This window comes from Nerophis lumbriciformis, linkage group LG02, assembly GCF_033978685.3.
Source record: "Nerophis lumbriciformis linkage group LG02, RoL_Nlum_v2.1, whole genome shotgun sequence".
In the NCBI taxonomy this organism is placed as follows: Eukaryota; Metazoa; Chordata; class Actinopteri; order Syngnathiformes; family Syngnathidae; genus Nerophis; species Nerophis lumbriciformis.
Genome location: NC_084549.2, coordinates 75,192,266 through 75,216,190, shown reverse-complemented (window position 1 = coordinate 75,216,190; position 23,925 = coordinate 75,192,266). Strand labels below are relative to the sequence as shown.

The window sequence follows — 23,925 nt, the reverse complement described above, 5'->3', positions numbered from 1 at the left end:
GAGTGAATTATACTTATATAGCGCTTTTCTCTAGTGACTCAAAGCACTTTACATATGTGAGTTCCATTGAAAGCAGTGTGGGTGGCACTGGCTGGAGGGTGGCACTGGCTGCAGGGTGGCACTGGGTGCAGGGTGGCACTGGGTGCAGGGTGGCACTAAGTGCAGGGTGGCACTGTGTGCAGGGTGGCACTAAGTGCAGGGTGGCACTGGCTGCAGGGTGGTACTGGGTGCAGATAGGTCAAGAGCCTTGCCCAAGGACACCACAGCAGTGACTAGGATTGCGAAAGCGGGAATCAAACCTGGAACCCTCAAGTTGCTGGCAAGCGAGTTATACCGCCCAGGAGAAGGTTTAATGATGGCGTGTTGAACTTTTCAATAATGGAAAGAAGCCATCCATGACACGGGTGTTGTCAACTTAACAATTTCAAATGTGGAAGACTTAAAGGCTGTTTGAAGAAGATCCTTCAAAAAGTTTTATTTTCATGCGACAACCTTTAAGTGCTTCAAACTAGCTCGTCAATCATGTTGACTTATTTCTTGCAACAATAAAAACAACATTTTCTTTACTGTTGATAAGGCATCAACAGGTGGAATATTGGCCACATAAAAACTGCTTAGTGTTGACACTTAACATTGTTTGCTTAGTGTTGACACTCAACATTGTTTGCTTACCGTATTTTCCACACTATAAGGCGCACCTAAAAACCACAAATTTTCTCAAAAGCTGACAGTGCGCCTTATAACCCGGTGCGCTTTATATATGGATAAATATTAAGATTCATTTTCATAAAGTTTCGGTCTCGCAACTTTGGTAAACAGCCGCCATCTTTTTTCCCGGTAGAACAGGAAGCGCTTCTTCTTCTACGCAAGCAACCGCCAAGGTAAGCACCCGCCCCCATAGAACAGGAAGCGCTTCTTCTTCTACTGTAAGCAACCACCCGCCCGCGTAGAAGAAGAAAAAGCGCGCGGATATCACCGTACGTTTCATTTCCTTTGTGTGTTTACATCTGTAAAGACCACAAAATGGCTCCTACTAAGCGACCGGGATCCGGTTCATGAAAAGACGCAATCTCTCCATCCGCACACGGATTACTATTTCACAGCAACTGATATTCCTGTGAACCGCACTGTGGATACAACGGGAGCACGTACGGTGAATATTCGCACCACAGGGAATGAGAAGTCATCCTTCACTGTGGTTCTAGCTTGCCATGCTAATGGCCAGAAACTTCCACCCATGGTGATATTCAAAAGGAAGACCTTGCCAAAAGAGACCTTTCCAGCCGGCGTCATCATAAAAGCTAACTCGAAGGGATGGATGGATGAAGAAAAGATGAGCGAGTGGTTAAGGTAAGTTTAAGTTTACGCGAAGAGGCCGGGTGGCTTTTTTCACGCAGCTCTGTCCATGTTGATATACGTATGTTTGTGATTGCACATTTGCGTACATTTTGGGAGTGAACAGAGTTGTTAGAACGCTGGTTTTTAATATATTATTAAAGTTTGACTGACCTATCTGACTGTTTTTTTGACATTCCTTTAGCGCAGTTAGATGCGGCTTACAACACCGGGCGGCTTATTGGTGGACAAAGTTTTGAAATATGCCGTTCATTGAAGGCGCGGCTTATAACCCAGGGCGCCTTATGGTGCGGAAAATACGGTATTTTTTTTTTCATGACACGCCTCAAAGAAACTCCTCTCAAACTTGTAAATAAGACGTTTTATGACTCGCTCAAACTTCATTGGGGTTTATTGAATACATCATTTCCCAGACGGCGGTATATAAAAATCTTAATTTTTTACCCTTTTCTTTTCCAAAAAGCCTGAACCTGCTCGGTGGACAGCGCCCCCAAGTGACGTGACGCCAATAGTGCATTGTGCTCCCAAGTGACAGAAGTGGGCGGGCCTTATCCACCGGTGGGCTTGGACGTCACTGGGTGGATATTTACTTATTTTTCTCATTCCTTCTTTCTGGAGACTTTCATCAACATTTACTGATCAAGTGTTGCCATCTGCAGGAAGCAGCTCGCAGCTAACAATGCTGTTTTACTTCCAGTACAAGGCCCAACATTATACAGGCTATTAGCCTAGCGTGAAGCTAACTGGAAATGAAAGTCTAAGAGACGTGACCTGGAGGGACAGATCATGACAGCAAGTTTGGTGGAAAGAATGGGTGACAATTGGTGTTTATGGCACGGTGGTGTTACTTTACATAAAACGTAGTTAGCCTAGCATATCCAACTTTGAGTGTAAATGATGAATAGTTAGTGGCATCTTTTAGTCTTTATCGCAAATATTACACCAACGAAGGAAAGCCCGTTTACGTCAACACAGAATTTGTAAAGCTAGGATGGGGTCAATAAGAAAATACTGTCGCTAGCAACACGCTTTGTAAATAATGTGAACACATGAACTTTTCCAGTGTACTTTTACCAGCAGAGAAACATCAACATCTTTGCTACGTGCTCGTGGCGGAAACACACCTTACCGCCATCTTCTTTGCAAACAGGAAATACAAGGAGAAAGACAGGAAGTTGACTTTACAAGCTAGCTCATGTTGTTAGCACATTTGTATTCCACTCAGCCCTTCCAGAAAAAAACCCAAGCAGATGACAAAAGGTGGATTGAAGACATGATGGAGGGATGAACACAACATGTTAGCTACTTTGTGTCACATTTATTTCTTCATATTATACTATCTTCTTACTTCTTTCATATAGATGTCATATTTCATAGCAAGCGTACATTTCTGCTGAGTGAAGACTATCAGCAGGTCCCTCGCCCCGTTCTCACTAACATGTTTGCATAGGCAGAGTGGGATTAGCCCTTAAAGACGTGGTTTCCTGAATTCTTCTTTATAGACATCTAGTTGATCTGGACACAAAACATAGAAATCATCTTTTTACAGTGTTAGGCTTCAAGTAGATCGAAAAGAGAAACAAAAGAAGTAGATGTGAAATAAATAAGCAACATGAGAGGTAGTGAAAAGTCTACTTGTTGTGGACTAAATCATACTAACAAGAAGAAATAAGTCCGTAAGGCCTCCTGCACGCCGTCAGCTGGCCAAGACAAAAGTCAATCACATCCCAGCCACCTTTCAAAGTCTCGCTCACTTTCCCGCAATGAAAGTCACAATAAATGATTGACTTCTCCCAAATGCTAACGATGAGCGTCTTAGCAACAAACAGCGTTTATTAGAAATGTAAACTTCTTTGAATTGCACCATTAAATGTTACATTCTGCTCTCTACGTAAGACCAGCCGTCTGAAACGGAGACAAGTGCGTCCATCATGCATGCACACCTTAGCTCTCCCTGTGGTGGACCTGGGTGTTGTTAGCGTCTACCTTAGCGCTCCCTGTGGTGGACCTGGGTGTTGTTAGCATCTACCTTAGCGCTCCCTGTGGTGGACCTGGGTGTTGTTAGCGTCTACTTTAGCTCTCCCTGTGGTGGACCTGGGTGTTGTTAGCATCTACCTTAGCTCTCCCTGTGGTGGACCTGGGTGTTGTTAGCGTCTACCTTAGCGCTCCCTGTGGTGGACCTGGGTGTTGTTAGCGCTCCCTGTGGTGGACCTGGGTGTTGTTAGCGTCTTACCAAAGCTTCAACATGTTTTCAGTGGCAATCAAAAGCTTTTGTCCACAAAGACAATATTGAGTGAACACATGAAAGGAGGAAGGGCGTTTAGACATGCGTGGCCTGTTAGGAGCGCACTAGCTAAACTACTTTGCTATCTCCAGCAGCAGAGTTGAGCTACATCCACAGGAGTTCAGAACATTCAAGGACAAGATTGGCCTGTACGATTGAAATCAGTAACAATAAACGAACTCTTGGGAAATGTATTCACGCGGTTAGTATTTAACTACAACGTTGCACCTTTGCTAGGCTGTGTCAAAGTTGGCACGTCAACAAGGTCAGGAGCTAACTTCCTCTTCTTGCTTTTCTAGAATACTGCAGCATTTATTGGCAGATGTCATGCAGCTCACCAGATGCTGCGACCACCTATAAAAGGCGACAGAACAGGCGCCCCTGACACTACCTCCGAAAGGTAGGACTGTTGTGAAAAACATGGCCTCGGTCATTCAACAGAAACATGGTGAATATTTCAGTTTGGTCTGCCGTCAAAAAGCAAACATGTTGGCAGCACCTCCGTTGGATAAATGTTTCTTTCAAGTACGTTATCGTCGCATGCGGCCAGAGTCAGCGTTAGAAAAGTAAACCAAGAGAGATAGAGGCCTGGCAGTGCTAGCCTCCACCCAAAAACAAGGGCCGCTAGCGACTGACTCAAGCATGGTCATTCCAAGTTGCCAACTGCAATGTGCCGGCTGAACGACTCGACATGGCCTTGGGCACCCGCTTCAGCAGCTAATCACAGACTCACACTACAACATCGTCAAGGGCCAACTTCAAACAGAACATGTTTGCCCTCACCTGTGCTTGTCAGGCTGGCTTCTCAGCAGGGCGTGGTGGGGACTAGCTGTGGTTGCCTTCTGGGACAAATTGAAATCTCAGCAGCACCGCTTGTTGTTTCTCTTCCAGAACAGGTGAAGGCCTGGTGTTTCTTCAGGAGTTGACAATAATGGAATAGTCGTACACGTAGCTGCCCAACCACAATTCTAGCCCTTACTTCTCCCACTTTAAGAAGGAAAGTGCTTGGATGAATGGATGGATGGATGGATGGATGGATGGATGGATGCTCCTTCAAACAACTAAGCCTAAATTGTCTTCGAGTCCGATGAAAAGCCGTATTTCCAAAAAACGCTTGCAGTCGCGGGCTTATTTAGTTAAACTACTCCAAAGAGAGAATTCCATGCAAAGGTGCGGCTCGAGTGTGGACTAGAATGATATAAAATAAAAGGTGGAAATGAAAGTGAGGTCTAATTGTTACAGTACAGGAATAATTGGCATGTCTGTCTCTCTTGTCCTGGTCCTGAGGAGTCCACAGGGACCATCTCCAGTCTTCCCCCTGGCACCAAACTGCTGGTGGAAAACCATCACCAGCCAACATTTTTGTGGACTAACCAGTCAAGGGTAGAAACTGCTTCAAGAAGATCAAGCAGCTTCACTCAAGAAAGAGGGAGAGATGTGTTGGGCCATCTGGCACCATAGTAGTACTGGACCTAGTGGTCTTCTGGCCTCAGGCGGGCCAAGGTCTCTAGGTGCCGAGGCAGGCGCGCCTCCTGCTGGCAAGGAGGTCTCTGTAAACGCAGGAGTTGAGGAACCGGGGGAAGGAGTCTCGGTGCATGAGGGTGTAGATCTGGAGCTGGGCCTCCTCGTACATCAGGCTGCTGGGCTGGGCCAGACTCTGGTTGATGCCTTCCCGCACCCGCGAGTCCAGACTCACCTGGGGGGAGACACACACACAACATGGCTTCAAAGATGGACGATGACAAGGTTTTACTGTACAGTCTGGAAGCAGGTGCAGACCAAGGTTCTACTGGATTATACAGTCCAGAAGCAGGTGCAGACCAAGGTTCTACTGGATTATACAGTCTGGAAGCAGATGCAGACCAAGGTTTTACTGGATTATACAGTCTGGAAGCAGGTGCAGACCAAGGTTTTACTGGATTATACAGTCCAGAAGCAGGTGCAGACCAAGGTTCTACTGGATTATACAGTCTGGAAGCAGGTGCAGACCAAGGTTTTACTGGATTATACAGTCTGGAAGCAGGTGCAGACCATAGTTTTACTGGATGATACAGTCTGGAAGCAGGTGCAGACCAAGGTTCTACTGGATTATACAGTCTGGAAGCAGGCGCAGACCAACGTTTTACTGGATGATACAGTCTGGAAGCAGGTACAGACCAAGGTTCTACTGGATTATACAGTCTGGAAGCAGGTGCAGACCAAGGTTTTACTGGATTATACAGTCTGGAAGCAGGTGCAGACCAAAGTTTTACTGGATTATACAGTCTGGAAGCAGGTGCAGACCAAAGTTTTACTGGATGATACAGTCTGGAAGGAGGTGCAGACCAAGTTTCTACTGGATTATACAGTCTGGAAGCATGTGCAGACCAAGGTTTTACTGGATGATACAGTCTGGAAGGAGGTGCAGACCAAAGTTTTACTGGATTATACAGTCTGGAAGCAGGTGCAGACCAAAGTTTTACTGGATGATACAGTCCAGAAGCAGGTGCAGACCAAGGTTCTACTGGATTATACAGTCTGGAAGCAGGTGCAGACCAAGGTTTTACTGGATTATACAGTCTGGAAGCAGGTGCAGACCAAAGTTTTACTGGATGATACAGTCTGGAAGAAGGTGCAGACCAAGGTTCTACTGGATTATACAGTCTGGAAGCAGGCGCAGACCAAAGTTTTACTGGATTATACAGTCTGGAAGCAGGTACAGACCAAGGTTCTACTGGATTATACAGTCTGGAAGCAGGTGCAGACCAAGGTTTTACTGGATTATACAGTCTGGAAGCAGGTGCAGACCAAAGTTTTACTGGATGATACAGTCTGGAAGCAGGTGCAGACCAAAGTTTTACTGGATTATACAGTCTGGAAGCAGGTGCAGAACAAGGTTTTACTGGATGATTGATTCCTGTGCGCGGCCACCGCTGCTGCTCACTGCTCCCCTCACCCCACAGGGGGTGGAACAAGGGGATGGGTCAAATGCAGAGGGTAATTTCACCAGACCTAGTGTGTGTGTGACTATCAGTGGTACTTTAACTTTAACTTTATGATACAGTCTGGAAGAAGGTGCAGACCAAAGTTTTACTGGATAAACGGTACCAGGTCATCCACATATGTCCAAACCTAAAGAGACGGTACCAGGTCATCCACACATGTCCAAACCTAAAGAGACGGTACCAGGTCATCCACACATGTCCAAAGCTAAAGAGACGGTACCAGGTCATCCACACATGTCCAAAGCTAAAGAGACGGTACCAGGTCATCCACACATGTCCAAAGCTAAAGAGACGGTACCAGGTCATCCACACATGTCCAAAGCTAAAGAGACGGTACCAGGTCATCCACACATGTCCAAAGCTAAAGAGACGGTACCAGGTCATCCACACATGTCCAAAGCTAAAGAGACGGTACCAGGTCATCCACACATGTCCAAAGCTAAAGAGACGGTACCAGGTCATCCACACATGTCCAAAGCTAAAGAGACGGTACCAGGTCATCCACACATGTCCAAAGCTAAAGAGACGGTACCAGGTCACCCACACATGTCCAAAGCTAAAGAGACGGTACCAGGTCATCCACAAACCTCTTTAGGTGACAGTATGGACACGTAGTCTTCGTAGATGATCCGGGCCTTCTCCTCCACCACCAACAGGTCGCTCTCCTTCCTGAGCTCTTCGCAGGCCAACCAGAAGAGGAGGTTGTCCTCGCTGTACTCGGACCTCAGGAACTCCTGGAAGATCTCCCGGCCTTCCAGCGATCGCAGCATCATCTCGAAGCTCCGCGCCCAAGACAGGACCTGGTCCAGGCTGGGTTGTCTGGGAACATGGCAGAGATTTAGAAAGAAGTGAAGACGAGAAGTCCAGCTGGAAGGAGACTTACTGATCTTCTGCAGCTTCGATACTGTCCATCTTGGTGCAGGTCTGTCGCTCACTTCTCTCCATCCGCTCTTCATTCCTGTATCAGACACAGCTGCTGTTGCTGGGATCATACAACAATACACACATGTTGCATCAAAGACCATCCACATCGTGTCACAGGTATTAGGGACAAACTGTAAAAAATCTAACTCACATGTCTGTGTACTAATTTGTGTGTCTGTATAACAATCGACCATCCAGATCTTGTCAAAGGTGTTAGGGACAAACTGTAAAAAATCTAACTCACATGTGTGTGTACTAATTTGTGTGTCTGTATAACAATTGAATATCAAGATCGTGTCAAAGGTATTAGGGACAAACTGTAAAAAAAAAATTGCACTCAAACAAAACTAAAATAGGAATTAGGGATTGGCAGAACAAAAATATGAATAATATTAAAATGAATGGACTTTGTATTTCATCTTGAAACAGATGCAAGTTGTGGTTATTCAAGAAAAAAAATTGCATACTCTTATCTCTAAAATACATTTTTCACAACAATAAAGTTGCCATTTAATGACAATGATGTCATTTTTTCACAAAAACATCCATAATGTGAGAATGATTGTGTAGTTTTCCTCAGCTAACTACAGATTGAATGTATATTATATTTGTTTTTCTCCTACATATTGTTTTCTTTTTCCTTCAATACTACGATGTGTTTGCCACAAACTTGTAAGTCATAATATTACTAACATCAACACTTATTCACCACAGTCTTATTTTCCCCCTAAAATGTTTTTCCATCTTGGCCCTGCAGAGAAGGTCCTCCACACTTCAATGATGAATACATTATGTTGACATCTTGAATTATTATTACTGTTATCATTATTATTATTGGATGTTTTTAAGGGCTTTATAGGCAGAATAGAGCGCCTCCTATAGCATACTTGCCAACCCTCCCGGATTTTCCGGAAGACTCCCAAAATTCAGCGCCTCTCCCGAAAACCTCCCGGGACAAATTTTCTCCCGAAAAACCCCCGAAATTCAGGCGGACCTGAGTGACGTGTTGACAACACACAACAACAGTGTCTACCGTAAAGCAGTTTGTCTGCCGTAAACAGCAATGTTGTGACACTTTTAAAAAGGACAATACTGCCATCTACTGTACATGCATATGTGACCCACCCATAATGTGTCACATTTTTGTGTTGATTTATTTATTTTATTTTGTGGTTTGAATTCGTTTTTGGAGCTGTCATTACACATTTATCAGTATTCACATTGGTCAGTAGGGGGCAGTGGGGCGTTTCTTCCCAATTGAATGCTATCACCTGCAGACCGGAAGTGGCTTGTCATTCTGATGAGCGCGACCAGTCTGTGAACAATTGAAACGTCCTGTGTGCTTTTTCCTCCTGTATAACAGGTTAGTTTTGGTGAATCAACTCACTGAATAATATCCATGTGATCTTTATAAGTTTAAGTACACATTCTGATGGTGGAGCCTAACTCTAAAGTGTTTGTGAGTTGTAGTTTGTAAATGAACACTGAAATTCAAGTATTTATTTTATTTATATATATATATATATATATAGCTAGAATTCACTGAAAGTCAAGTATTTCTTATATATATATATATATATATATATCTTAACCACGCCCCCCCGCCCCACCCCCGACCACGCCCCTGCCCACTCCCACCCCCCACCTCCCGAAATCGGAGGTCTCAAGGTTGGCAAGTATGTCCTATAGGCTCCATTGTAAGATGACTTTTGATAGCTTTTATTTATTAGAATGTATTAAAAAGTAATATAATCGTCATGTCTTTCATAATGATTGTGAACAATAGGCAACATTACAAAAAATGTCCCCTTTAATTAATGTAATGTTAAGCAATTTCCCCATGGTGGGATAAATAAAAGTTTATGCTTTAGCAGTAACTTTGTATTCATGTCATGACAGAGGCCAAAATGATGACTTATTTGAATGCAAAAAGTCTTCTGACCACTAATTGAATGCTAAAACATGACCTTTTATTCACAGCAAGTGATGATAAGTCCATTCTAATTGTGCTTGGCTTCAGCTCCAGTGGGAGTGTCTGCAAGGCGCCCTCTAGTGGTGACTTGAAGGAAATACATACAACCCTTCTTTACACACATCACCAGGAATACACTTCCTGTTTCACACACACACACACACACACACACACACACACACACACACACACACACACACACACACACACACACACACACACACACACACACACACACACATATGCATGCATGCTTTGGAGCCCCTGCCTGGAAAGAAAATAATGTTTGCCTTGGTGCTCTAACATATGAGCCCTCCTTTAATGCAACACTTGCCTTGACCTTAAAAAGTTCAAATTCGAGGCCTGCAAACTTTGTTTGTCAATACTTTATTTAGCCATTTTATTTGTTTGTCTTGTGTATATTTGAATATATTGCTTTTGGTTGTGATTTTTATTCAAGGGAAATATTGTGCTAGCAGACAAAGTATACTTTTATTGTCATGATGTGCTTGTTTTAATGAACTTGGAGATGTAAACGTTCATATTCCAACCTTAAAATCTATAAGAAATACAAGTTTATTGCATGGTATGTATGATCATTCCACCAGTGGTTGACTTGGTGTGTAGGTCAATATATGAAAGCCATGAATAAGTTGCCACTAAGATGGAGTATGTTGCTTGTAATAAAAGACATGTGATATTGTCATGCTGCTGATACATGCTGATGTGGGGGTGATATTGTCATGCTGCTGATACATGCTGATGTGGGGGTGATATTGTCATCCTGCTGATACATGCTGATGTGGGGGTGATATTGTTAAGCTGCTGATACATGCTGATGTGGGGGTGATATTGTCATGCTGCTGATACATGCTGATGTGGGGGTGATATTGTCATCCTGCTGATACATGCTGATGTGGGGGTGATATTGTCATCCTGCTGATACATGCTGATGTGGGGGTGATATTGTCATCCTGCTGATACATGCTGATGTGGGGGTGATATTGTCATGCTGCTGATACATGCTGATGTGGGGGTGATATTGTCATGCTGCTGATACATGCTGATGTGGGGGTGATATTGTCATGCTGCTGATACATGCTGATGTGGGGGTGATATTGTCATCCTGCTGATACATGCTGATGTGGGGGTGATATTGTCATCCTGCTGATACATGCTGCACATGACATGAATACATGTGATATTGTCATGCTGCTGATACAGCTGCACATGACATGAATACATGTGATATTTTCATGCTGCTGATACAGCTGCAATGACATGAATACATGTGATATTGTCATGCTACTGATACAGCTGCACATGACATGAATACATGTGATATTGTCATGCTGCTGATACAGCTACACATGACATGAATACATGTGATATTGTCATGCTGCTGATACAGCTGCACATGACATGAATACATGTGATATTGTCATGCTGCTGATACAGCTGCACAATGACATGAATACATGTGATATTGTCATGCTGCTGATACAGCTGCACAATGACATGAATACATGTGATATTGTCATGTTGCTGATACAGCTGCACATGACATGAATACATGTGATATTGTCATGCTGCTGATACAGCTGCAATGACATGAATACATGTGATATTGTCATGCTGCTGATACAGCTGCACATGACATGAATACATGTGATATTGTCATGCTGCTGATACAGCTGCACATGACATGAATACATGTGATATTGTCATGCTGCTGATACAGCTGCAATGACATGAATACATGTGATATTGTCATGCTGCTGATACAGCTGCACATGACATGAATACATGTGATATTGTCATGCTGCTGATACAGCTGCACATAACATGAATACATGCTGATGCTAACACACATGACTGTGGAGTGGCAGACTTCCTGCTAACACACATGCTAACACGCTGCCAAGTCTATTTTGGTCCCAGCGTGGAGGATCTCTGCTTCCTCTCCTCAAAGCCCCCATTGTGGCGCACTAATAGGGTAAGTGGAGCGCAGCTCCCCGGGCAGGAGGGCTAATTTTAGGGTGTGTTCTTCACAGCTGTTTGCATGTGATGAGAGGATGGAAATAGGAGGGTATTGTCTGAGAGGAATGGAAGATGGGGAAGTTGGATATGGATTCACATGCAGCTCATTCAGGGAGCTTTAAGGCTGCAAGGCTTCACGCCAGACAAGCTGGCGGCACATTCACAACAACGCTTCATTCATGGCTGCTTTTTGCTGCCTGGCTCAGGGGAAACATATTGCTTTCCCTCCTAATAGTCCAAGTGTGAAGTTGCAAGCTCCAAACCTACCAGGGACACTTGCAGCAGCCGCACCAGCACAGGCAGCAGGTGTTGGCTCGGGGCTGTCCAGGGACCTGGGGCGGGACCTCGATGTGCGCCGCTTGCCTTTTCCTCATCTCCACTCCACTCCACTCACACTGCGGGGCTTCGGGACAAACAACACACTTTTCAATAAGGAGCAACTGCATAATGAAGAATAATGACTTCACACCCATAAAGAAAACCACTCATACTCACATTTGCAGCCCTTTGAGACACTTTGATTAAGGGCTATATACACAAGCAGTCAAGTTGTCACCTTGTGTAAATGCTCAATAAAAAGAGAATACAACAAATCCTTTTCAACTTATATTCAATTGAATAGACTGCAAAGACAAGATATTTCATGTTCACACTCAGAAACCTTGTTATTTTTTGCAAATATTCGCTCATTTGGAATTTGATGCCTGCAACATGTTTCAAAAAAGCTGGCACAAGTGGCAAAAAGAGTGAAAGTTGAGGAATGCTCATCAAAGACTTATTTGGAACATCCCACAGGTGAACAGGCTAATTGGGAACAGGTGGGTGCCCTATAAGCATCTTCTAGAAGGTGACATCATGTGTGCAGTGCCCTATAAGCAGCTTCTAGAAGGTGACATCATGTGTGCAGTGCCCTATAAGCATCTTCTAGAAGGTGACATCATGTGTGCAGTGTCCTATAAGCATCTTCTAGAAGGTGACATCATGTGTGCAGTGCCCTATAAGCATCTTCTAGAAGGTGACATCATGTGTGCAGTGCCCTAGAAGCATCTTCTAGAAGGTGACATCATGTGTGCAGTGCCCTATAAGCATCTTCTAGAAGGTGACATCATATGTGCAGTGCCCTATAAGCATCTTCTAGAAGGTGACATCATGTGTGCAGTGCCCTATAAGCATCTTCTAGAAGGTGACATCATGTGTGCAGTGCCCTATAAGCATCTTCTAGAAGGTGACATCATGTGTGCAGTGCCCTATAAGCATCCACCCACAGCAACTATGACAAGCCTCCTTGTAAAAGTCATTAAAAAAACATTTATTGTCATCTGGTTTCTCTAGTGTCCAAATTCTACACACCTGGGAAATCTGCTCACAACACAAACTTATACCTGCCAACTTTTGAAATCAGAAAAACCTAGTAGCCAGGGTCCAGGGGCCACAGGCCCCGGTAGGTCCAGGACAAAGTCCTGGTGGGGGGTTCACTTCGCCCCCCGACGCAAAATGATTATTAGCATTCAGACAGGTTAAAATGTTGCTAAAACCATCACTTTTCTATCAGTCACAGTGACTTTTCAAAACAAAAATATTACAGCAAAAATCATATGGGTTGATTGACATGTTTATTCTGTAAGCTAACTTCAATAGTTTGAAATTATTTTGACAGTTAATGCCAGTTATCCTGTCAACCTTTCACAAGACTTCAATTTGTTCATTGAAAGTATAAACACTTTTTACAGTAAACAAATGGTAAAACAGTACTAAACAATTCCATTAAAAAAAAAATTGGTGTCATTATTAACTTTCTGTCCAAGCTTGTATAATCTACTGCCTTGTTCAATTGTAAAAAAAAATCTGTGCCTAAAATTCACATTTCTATCACAATTATCATACTGTAAACATGGTAAGCTAACTTCATTAAAATTAATAGTCCTGTCAATAGCATGGAATTACAATTCAAATGTAGTTTTTTTGCAAGCCTTTCAAAAGAATTCAAAATATGAAAAATGAATGAAAATTAATTGAAGCCATCAGACACTTGAAAAGTGGCACATCACATCTCTAATGTAATCATTTGAACTTTTCAACAGAAATAGCACTGCAAAAATATTAAGGACATACTTCTGTATTTTGGTAGTTATGCTGTCAACATTTAACAAGATTTCTTCAACTTGGACTTGAAAGCATAAATAGTATAAACACTTTTAACAGTATAACAGTACTAAACAATTCCAATAGATAACATTGGTGTCATTACCTTTTTGTGGCTAAAATCCGAAAAACGTTGAAAGTTTTCCACTTGTATCGCTAGCAACGGCATTAGACTTGTGTTTTTTTGTCCCAACGTGGTCTTTTACATCGCTAAATCCTCCGTGTCCGATCGAAAAATCTTGTCTGCACAAGGTGCAATTTGCGTAGTTTTCACCCTTTTTGGAACGGATAATTATTCCCGGATAGGCTTTTGAATATTCTTCACGGAATGACTGCAGTTTTCTTTTCGGTTTAAGACTCGTTTGCGATTTTTCTCCGGCTGATTCCATGATCGTTCGCTCGTTTGGAAACAATGGCAACTGATGCCTCGTGCTTGGCAGCGGTGCTATAAATAGCCCCGCGCATGGCATTCGGAATGGCTCGATAGGAAGTTACGGGAAGCAGTGTCGATTGTCATTGTTGTTACGCGATTTCGTGAATAAAACTTACATTTTTTTTATTTTTTTTAATTAATGAAAAACCATATTTTTTATCACTGCAACCGTAACCCGGAATAGGTTGATGAAAACCGTACTAATTACGGGAAAACCGGAGTAGTTGGCAGGTATGCAAACTTAGGAGGCAGCAATGATAAATTACAGAACCCTAAACCCATCAAAGACAACACATCTTACCTGCAAGAATAAAAGTCTTCATTTATCTTGGAACCTCCAACAAGTCCTGTGCTCTGCATGCAGACTTAGGACTTGTTCTAGTCCTGTGCCCTGCTACACCTGCTCTGCATGCAGACTTAGGACTCGCTCTAGTCTTGTGCCCTGCTACACCTGCTCTGCATGCAGACTTAGCTGTACCAGATAGGAAACTAAGGCGACGATAATGGTAAAAAGCATTGATGTGTTATTGAGCAGGCAGGCAAGAAAAGACATCAAAGGCTCCCATAAAGGATGCAAATGACAGCGAGCTGCAGCTTTGTTGTCCAGCTGGCCGAGGAGGAGGAAGCACATGCAAATATTATTTATATTACATTTATTTATTATTTAAATAAAACTGCACTTGTGGTGCTCGCAGGAAAACTGGCAATAAAAACTGAATTTGCAGTTCAGTCAACACCAAGAGATCAACTTCACCGTTTGCTTTTTCTTTGGCTTGTTTGCGAGCCAAAAAAGTGTCGGCCTCAACAAGTGGTGAAGAATGAAGCATCACTAGTAGGTAGTGCTTATACATTCCTTCTACACTGCTGTGACAGGCCAGTGTTCAAAGAGGCCATGAGAGTTAAGACTGAGGGTCAAAGTCTTTCACTTCCTACACTGGACTGGGTGGTAGGTCAAAAACGGAACTCAAAGTCATAACTAGAAGTGCAACAGTTCGGCCACACAAACCGACAACAAAATGAGTCACGGATGTTGATCAATTCTCCAGACAGAAACCACCATAGAGCGACTGGCAGCATCAAAGTATGAGAAGAGTTGACCATAAACCCAATAAAGTAACTTCAGTATATCACCATCTGACAAATGCTAGCATCATTTATGTGGAGCAGACACTCCTCAACAAATGCTAGCATCATTTATGTGGAGCAGACACTCCTCAACAAATGCTAGCATCATTTATGTGGAGCAGACACTCCTCAACAAATGCTAGCATCATTTATGTGGAGCAGACACTCCTCAACAAATGCTAGCATCATTTATGTGGAGCAGACACTCCTCAACAAATGCTAGCATGATTTATGTGGAGCAGACACTCCTCAACAAATGCTAGCATCATTTATGTGGAGCAGACACTCCTCAACAAATGCTAGCATCATTTATGTGGAGCAGACACTCCTCAACAAATGCTAGCATCATTTATGTGGAGCAGACACTCCTCAACAAATGCTATCATCATGTATGTGGAGCAGACACTCCTCAACAGGCTTCACAGATATTCCACAGACAGCTGAGTTATGGTTAGGTTAGAGTTAACCCAGCTGGCTGAAATAGCAACATGGCTTCACAAGAACTCTTTGACCCTAAATTACAACAAAACAGTGTTTCTCTCTGAAGAAACAATCATCACATGAAATTCAGGTCAACATTAATCAAAATAAAATAGAGCATGCGAAGGAATTTAAGTATTAGGGTGATATTTTGTACCCTAAGCTAAAATGTGGTGGCCATATTATAAAAATGACTAAAATAAATGTAAAGTGTTTGAGACGTATTAGACCTTGTTTATCTGTTCAAGTGGCAATGATCTGACCCCATGTGTCTTATTGTGCCATGGTCTGGGGACAGATGTGTAGTGAAGCCTCTGTTGTCGTTATATAAACAAACACTAAATATATTTCACCAAAAACCAATGAAGCATCATCACTGCCATGTTACTTAAACATACAACATGATGACTTTTCATCATTTTATACATTTCTCATTTTCAAAAGCTATTTTAAGTGTCTTAATGCAGTGGTCCCCAACCACCGGGCCGTGCCGTGGTTGAGGTACCGGCCCATGGTTGGGGTACCGGTCCGTGGATCGATTGGTACCGGGCCGCACAAGAAATAAAAAAATAAAAAATTAAATCAACATAAAAACACAAGATACACTTACAATTAGTGCACCAACCCAAAAAACCTCCCTCCCCCATTCACACTCATTCACACAAAAGGGTTGTTTCTTTCTGTTATTAATATTTCTGGTTCCTACATTATATATCAATACAGATCAATACAGTCTGCTTTTGGGGACCATTGTCTTAATGGATTATCCCATGGTGTGATGTGTAAGTACAAAGGTACAGTAGTGAAGGTGTGATGTGTAAATACACAGGTACAGTAGTGAAGGTGTGATGTGTAAATAAATACAAAGGTACAGTAGTGAAGGTGTGATGTGTAGGTACACAGGTACAGTAGTGAAGGTGTGATGTGTAGGTACACAGGTACAGTAGTGAAGGTGTGATGTGTAAGTACACAGGTACAGTAGTGAAGGTGTGATGTGTAAATAAATACAAAGATACAGTAGTGAAGGTGTGATGTGTAGGTACACAGGTACAGTAGTGAAGGTGTGATGTGTAAATAAATACAAAGATACAGTAGTGAAGGTGTGATGTGTAAGTACGCAGGTACAGTAGTGAAGGTGTGATGTGTAAGTACACAGGTACAGTAGTGAAGGTGTGATGTGTAAATAAATACAAAGGTACAGTAGTGAAGGTGTGATGTGTAAATAAATACAAAGGTACAGTAGTGAAGGTGTGATGTGTAAGTACACAGGTACAGTAGTGAAGGTGTGATGTGTAAATAAATACAAAGGTACAGTAGTGAAGGTGTGATGTGTAAGTACGCAGGTACAGTAGTGAAGGTGTGATGTGTAAGTACACAGGTACAGTAGTGAAGGTGTGATGTGTAAGTACACAGGTACAGTAGTGAAGGTGTGATGTGTAAATAAATACAAAGGTACAGTAGTGAAGGTGTGATGTGTAAGTACACAGGTACAGTAGTGAAGGTGTGATGTGTAAATAAATACAAAGGTACAGTAGTGAAGGTGTGATGTGTGAGTAGACAGGTACAGTAGTGAAGGTGTGATGTGTAAATAAATACAAAAGGTACAGTAGTGAAGGTGTGATGTGTAAATAAATACAAAAGGTACAGTAGTGAAGGTGTGATGTGTAAATAAATACAAAAGGTACAGTAGTGAAGGTGTGTAGTGGGTGGGAGGTGTAGAGTGAAAAGGTGGTGGACCACTCTGGGTCAGTCTGGGTTCTCAGTGAAGTCTTTGCCACTGGAGTTAAAGTCACAGTCCAGCATGAAACTTTTCTCCACAAAACTGAAAAAGTGGCTTAAGTAAAATCAGAATTGTGAGCACTAGAACTGGGTGTAGTATGCAATTATTTGTAATGTCTTTATTGTATATTTTGTACTTGTCTTAATCCTTTTGTATGTGTTGTTCACTTTTCTTTAAAAGCCTAACCAGGGATGAGACTTGCAAATGAGCCTGTGGCTAGAAGTCTTATGTACTTTGACATGGCTTACCTAGAAGTAGCAATGTTTACTTGTACTGTTCCTGTCAAATAAATGCATCCATTAATAAATCCATTCATTAAATAATGAATAAAATAAAGCCTGCCATAGGCTACATTGTAAGTGGAATTTTGATGGGATGTATTTAATATTTACAATGCATTAAAAAAAAAGTACATCCGTCGTCATGTCTTTCATAATGATTGTCAACGATAGGCAACATTATCAAAAAAAGCAGTTCCCCTTAAATGCCAACATGACATAATAATACAATTATTTATTCATGGTATATGTTATTGATCCACATTGAACGTTTAGTAAATACATACAAATACATTGGTGGAAAAATACATATTAAGGAATAAACTAAACATTACACGGCCCCCCTGCAGTACCTCTGAGGTCCCCATGTTGAAGACCTCTGCTTTAGGTGGTATGACTGCTAACTGCAAACTGAGAGTGTTAAGGAACCCCTGTAACTCAGCCTGGAACTGTCAGACCATTCAGACTTGCAGGTCACCAGGAGCTTCATGATACACTGGACTTTTCCATGGCTGAACAACTGTAAACAAACCTAACCTCACCAAGCACAATGACAAGGAACCAATGATCGGTTGGTTCATATGAAACCTACGATGGAGGCCGAAGACCAGAAGGACCAGACATGTGATTTGAACTTAATGAAAAAGACTGAAAATAAGCCGGGGGTCCAAGTGGGTGGACAAGGGGGGCAACCAATGGTGACTCATCATAGTAAACAACCAACCAATCATGGATGTTCTTATACGTAAACCAACCAATCATCATTGATGTTTCCCGCATAGTTTGTCCCCAGCCCATGGAGTTGCTTCGCTACGTAGCTTCCATTTTTAACTTCATCATTTTTAAAAGAAATCCACTGGATTATCAAAAACCGTACTCATTAGGGGAAAACCGTAGTTGTTGGGAGGTATGGCAAAGAGACGGATCAAGATATTAACACACATTGTAAAATATTTGTGTATATTTTTACAGAGATAAAAAAGACGGATTTCCGACTAAAGACATAAAAATCACATGCTTGAGGACTGAGGAGTCACGCAGAGTCTGGAAAACCTTGCTATTTAAAAGTCCAAAGAAACTTACCATGAATTAGTGAGTTCCTGAAAGCAGGTCAGTCAGAGCGGTCATGGCGTGAGGTAATCAGGTTGCTGGACGATCGCAGGCCGCTGGCTTGTTGGGATGCTGGGAGACTTGGGCTGAGGCCAGGAGGTCGGGAAGAGAGGTCACTGGTCTCACCATCCCTGAACCAAGTAGCACAGAGACCCACACCACAGAACTGAACGCTTCTTCCTCCTCCCGATCCTGTGTCGCTCTCGTCAGCCCCGAAGTTTCCTCGGAGCTCAGCGAATGGGTCGTTGGTGGACTTGAAAGTACAGCATCTGAAGGAACACCAGGAAGGGAATGCAACAAATGTGACAAAAAATACACTCTGAAGAACGGCTGGTTACTTTAAAATAAAAATACAATACAAAATCCTTCTTTGTCATAACTGCAAAAAGCGAAGTGATCTAGTAGAGAACACCTGGCTTGGCATTGCCTTGCTGAAATAAGCAGGGGCGTCCATGATAACGTTGCTTGGATGGCAACATATGTTGCTCCAAAAGCTGTATGTACCTTTCAGCATTAATGGTGCCTTCACAGATGTGTAAGTTACCCATGTCTTGGCCACTAATACACCCCCATACCATCACACATGCTGCCTTTTACACTTTCACCCTAGAACAGCTTCTTTTACTCTTTGGTCCACAGTTTCCAAAAACAATTTGAAATGTGGACTCGTCAGACCACAGAACACTTTGCATCAGTCCATCTTAGATGAGCTCAGGCCCAGCGAAGTGTTTCTGTGTCCTGAGCCCATGTGGTGATATCCTTTAGACACTGATGTGGCTTTTTGATGCAGTAGCGCCTGAGGGATCCAAGGTGTGTAATATCATGGCTTACGTGCAGTGATTTCTCCACATTCTCTGAACCTTTTGATGATATTACGGAGCGTAGATGGTGAAATCCCTAAATTCCTTGCTGAGAAATGTTGTTCTTAAACAATTTGCTCAGGCATTTGTTGACAAAGTGGTGCAGGCATCAAATTCCAAATGAGCTAATATTTGCAAAAAATAAGAAAGTTTGTCAGTGTGAGCATGAAATATCTTGTCTTTGCAGTCTATTCAATTGAATATAAGTTGAAAAGGATTTGTTGTATTCTCTTTTTATTTACCATTTACACAAGGTGACAACTTCACTGCTTTTGAGGTTTGTTAATGAAGTATAAGTATCAGCATTGGTATAACCAATATTACTTGATATTGGATCAATACCCAAATGTGTAGTATAGCCCAGAACTAATGTAAAGTATTGAAACAGCATGAGAATTCGTGCTTAATGAACACAAGTGTAAAACATGTTACACAAAGTAACCAGATATAAGCCTTAAACTATTAAGTCGATGAAATAATCATTTAGAGAAAATAGTACAACTAGAAATGATGCACAATGTTGTACATACACTAGCAGCCATATTAGGAGCCTTTGGAACTCGTTGTGTTTATTTATCATTTATGTAGCAAATAATACATCCTAATTATCGCTGGAGGCTGCAATGAATATGGCAATATAGATCCCTAAAGTCTTTGAACACAAACCAGGTCTCCACCATGAAGGTCTGACCACCGAGACACTAAACATTCAATTATCTTCACCACACAACTTTATAAGCAGCCGGCTGCAAGACTATCATCAAGACCTGTCCCACCATGGAGATCCGGGAAGAAGTCAAACGTTTGAAACAACATCATAAAAAGAAGCCAAGCTCGCCAAGTCAAGATGGCATTTTGCTTCTCCCTGAAGTAAACTCCATGAAGAAGTGAAGCATGAAACTTGCTCCTCCAATCTTTTTATTCCTCAAATGTTGTTTTTCTCACTACTACAATTGGGCAGAGAAAGAGACAAAATCATTGACTGAAAGGCAGCTTTTAGACATTCATATTTACTGTTCAGAATGTTGAAAACAGTGTTTTTATGCAAGTATAATATTTGCTACATGGACAGCAGGCCACATATGGACAAGCAGGGATGGAACCACAAACACTATCGTGGTAAAACTCACATTTATAAACTTATTACCAGTCAGACAGACAACCAGGGATGGAACCACAAACACTATCGTGGTAAAACTCACATTTATAAACTTTTTACCAGTGACACTGCTCAGTTAATGGAGAAACAAGCTAGCTTGAATGCTAACATGAAAACAAGAGACATTAACGTCTTGGTCTCCTCTGCTCCCCCCTCTCCCTTGTCGAGGGGGGACACAGGTCATGGATGAAGTGCTGGCTGTCCAGAGTCGGGACCCGGGGTGGACCACTCGCCTGTGCATTGGTTGGGAACATCTCTGCGCTGCTGACCCGTCTCCGCTCGGGATGGTTTCCTGCTGGCCCCACTATGGACTGGACTCTCACTATTATGTTGGATCCACTATGGACTGGACTCTCACTATTATGTTGGATCCACTATGGACTGGACTCTCACAATATTATGTCAGAACCACTCGACATCCATTGCATTCAGTCTCCCCTAGAGGGGCGGGGTTACCCACATATGCGGTCCTCTCCAAGGTTTCTCATAGTCATTCACATCGACGTCCCACTGGGGTGAGTTTTTCCTTGCCCTTATGTGGGCTCTGTACCGAGGATGTCGTTGTGGCTTGTGCAGCCCTTTGAGACACTTGTGATTTAGGGCTATATAAATAAACACTGATTGATTGATTGATTGATTGATTGATTGATTGGTCCATTAAAAAACGACATTCCTCGATGGAAACGTGTATGAACACATTACTGCCTGAACAACTAAGATACTATGAACACATTACTGCCTGAACAACTAAGATACTATGAACACATTACTGCCTGAACAACTAAGATACTATGAACACATTACTGCCTGAACAACTAAGATACTATGAACACATTACTGCCTGAACAACTAAGATACTATGAACACATTACTGCCTGAACAACTAAGATACTATGAACACATTACTGCCTGAACAACTAAGATACTATGAACACATTACTGCCTGAACAACTAAGATACTATGAACACATTACTGCCTGAACAACTAAGATACTATGAACACATTACTGCCTGAACAACCAAGATACTATGAACACATTACTGCCTGAACAACCAAGATACTATGAACACATTACTGCCTGAACAACCAAGATACTATGAACACATTACTGCCTGAACAACTAAGATACTATGAACACATTACTGCCTGAACAACTAAGATACTATGAACACATTACTGCCTGAACAACTAAGATACTATGAACACATTACTGCCTGAACAACTAAGATACTATGAACACATTACTGCCTGAACAACTAAGATACTATGAACACATTACTGCCTGAACAACTAAGATACTATGAACACATTACTGCCTGAACAACTAAGATACTATGAACACATTACTGCCTGAACAACTAAGATACTATGAACACATTACTGCCTGAACAACCAAGATACTATGAACACATTACTGCCTGAACAACCAAGATACTATGAACACATTACTGCCTGAACAACTAAGATACTATGAACACATTACTGCCTGAACAACTAAGATACTATGAACACATTACTGCCTGAACAACTAAGATAATATGAACACATTACTGCCTGAACAACTAAGATACTATGAACACATTACTGCCTGAACAACTAAGATACTATGAACACATTACTGCCTGAACAACTAAGATATTATGAACACATTACTGCCTGAACAACTAAGATACTATGAACACATTACTGCCTGAACAACTAAGATACTATGAACACATTACTGCCTGAACAACTAAGATACTATGAACACATTACTGCCTGAACAACTAAGATACTATGAACACATTACTGCCTGAACAACCAAGATACTATGAACACATTACTGCCTGAACAACCAAGATACTATGAACACATTACTGCCTGAACAACTAAGATACTATGAACACATTACTGCCTGAACAACTAAGATAATATGAACACATTACTGCCTGAACAGCTAAGATACTATGAACACATTACTGCCTGAACAACTAAGATACTATGAACACATTACTGCCTGAACAACTAAGATAATATGAACACATTACTGCCTGAACAACTAAGATACTATGAACACATTACTGCCTGAACAACTAAGATAATATGAACACATTACTGCCTGAACAACTAAGATAATATGAACACATTACTGCCTGAACAACTAAGATACTATGAACACATTACTGCCTGAACAACTAAGATACTATGAACACATTACTGCCTGAACAACTAAGATAATATGAACACATTACTGCCTGAACAGCTAAGATACTATGAACACATTACTGCCTGAACAACTAAGATACTATGAACACATTACTGCCTGAACAACTAAGATACTATGAACACATTACTGCCTGAACAACTAAGATAATATGAACACATTACTGCTTGAACAACTAAGATACTATGAACACATTACTGCCTGAACAACTAAGATAATATGAACACATTACTGCCTGAACAGCTAAGATACTATGAACACATTACTGCCTGAACAACTAAGATAATATGAACACATTACTGCTTGAACAACTAAGATACTATGAACACATTACTGCCTGAACAACTAAGATAATATGAACACATTACTGCCTGAACAGCTAAGATACTATGAACACATTACTGCCTGAACAACTAAGATAATATGAACACATTACTGCCTGAACAGCTAAGATACTATGAACACATTACTGCCTGAACAACTAAGATAATATGAACACATTACTGCCTGAACAGCTAAGATACTATGAACACATTACTGCCTGAACAACTAAGATAATATGAACACATTACTGCTTGAACAACTAAGATACTATGAACACATTACTGCCTGAACAACTAAGATAATATGAACACATTACTGCCTGAACAGCTAAGATACTATGAACACATTACTGCCTGAACAACTAAGATAATATGAACACATTACTGCCTGAACAGCTAAGATACTATGAACACATTACTGCCTGAACAACTAAGATAATATGAACACATTACTGCCTGAACAGCTAAGAT

At 41.8% G+C, this 23,925-nt stretch overlaps 1 protein-coding gene across 8 annotated transcripts in view; it reads right to left on the bottom strand.

The window, feature by feature from the left end:
* rgs17 (regulator of G protein signaling 17) overlaps positions 1–23,925 on the bottom strand; it is a 66,265-nt gene that overhangs the window by 31,439 nt on the left and 10,901 nt on the right. For 2 of the 8 annotated variants that reach the window (XR_009816022.1, XR_009816023.1), the window contains exons 2-6: positions 18,882–19,177; positions 11,828–11,963; positions 7,508–7,582; positions 7,212–7,443; positions 4,424–5,336 (exon numbers count right to left, since the gene is read on the bottom strand). Coding sequence is in view for 2 of the 8 variants with exons in the window: in XM_072912023.1 (XP_072768124.1) it covers positions 5,148–5,336; positions 7,212–7,443; positions 7,508–7,582; positions 11,828–11,934 (603 nt within the window). In the remaining 6 variants the exon portion in view is untranslated. Of the gene's footprint in view, positions 1–1,238; positions 5,337–7,211; positions 7,444–7,507; positions 7,583–11,827; positions 11,964–18,881; positions 19,178–23,925 lie in introns of those variants that run through there. The other 6 variants (XR_009816021.2, XR_009816020.2, XR_012049256.1 and 3 more) reach the window with 6 other exon arrangements.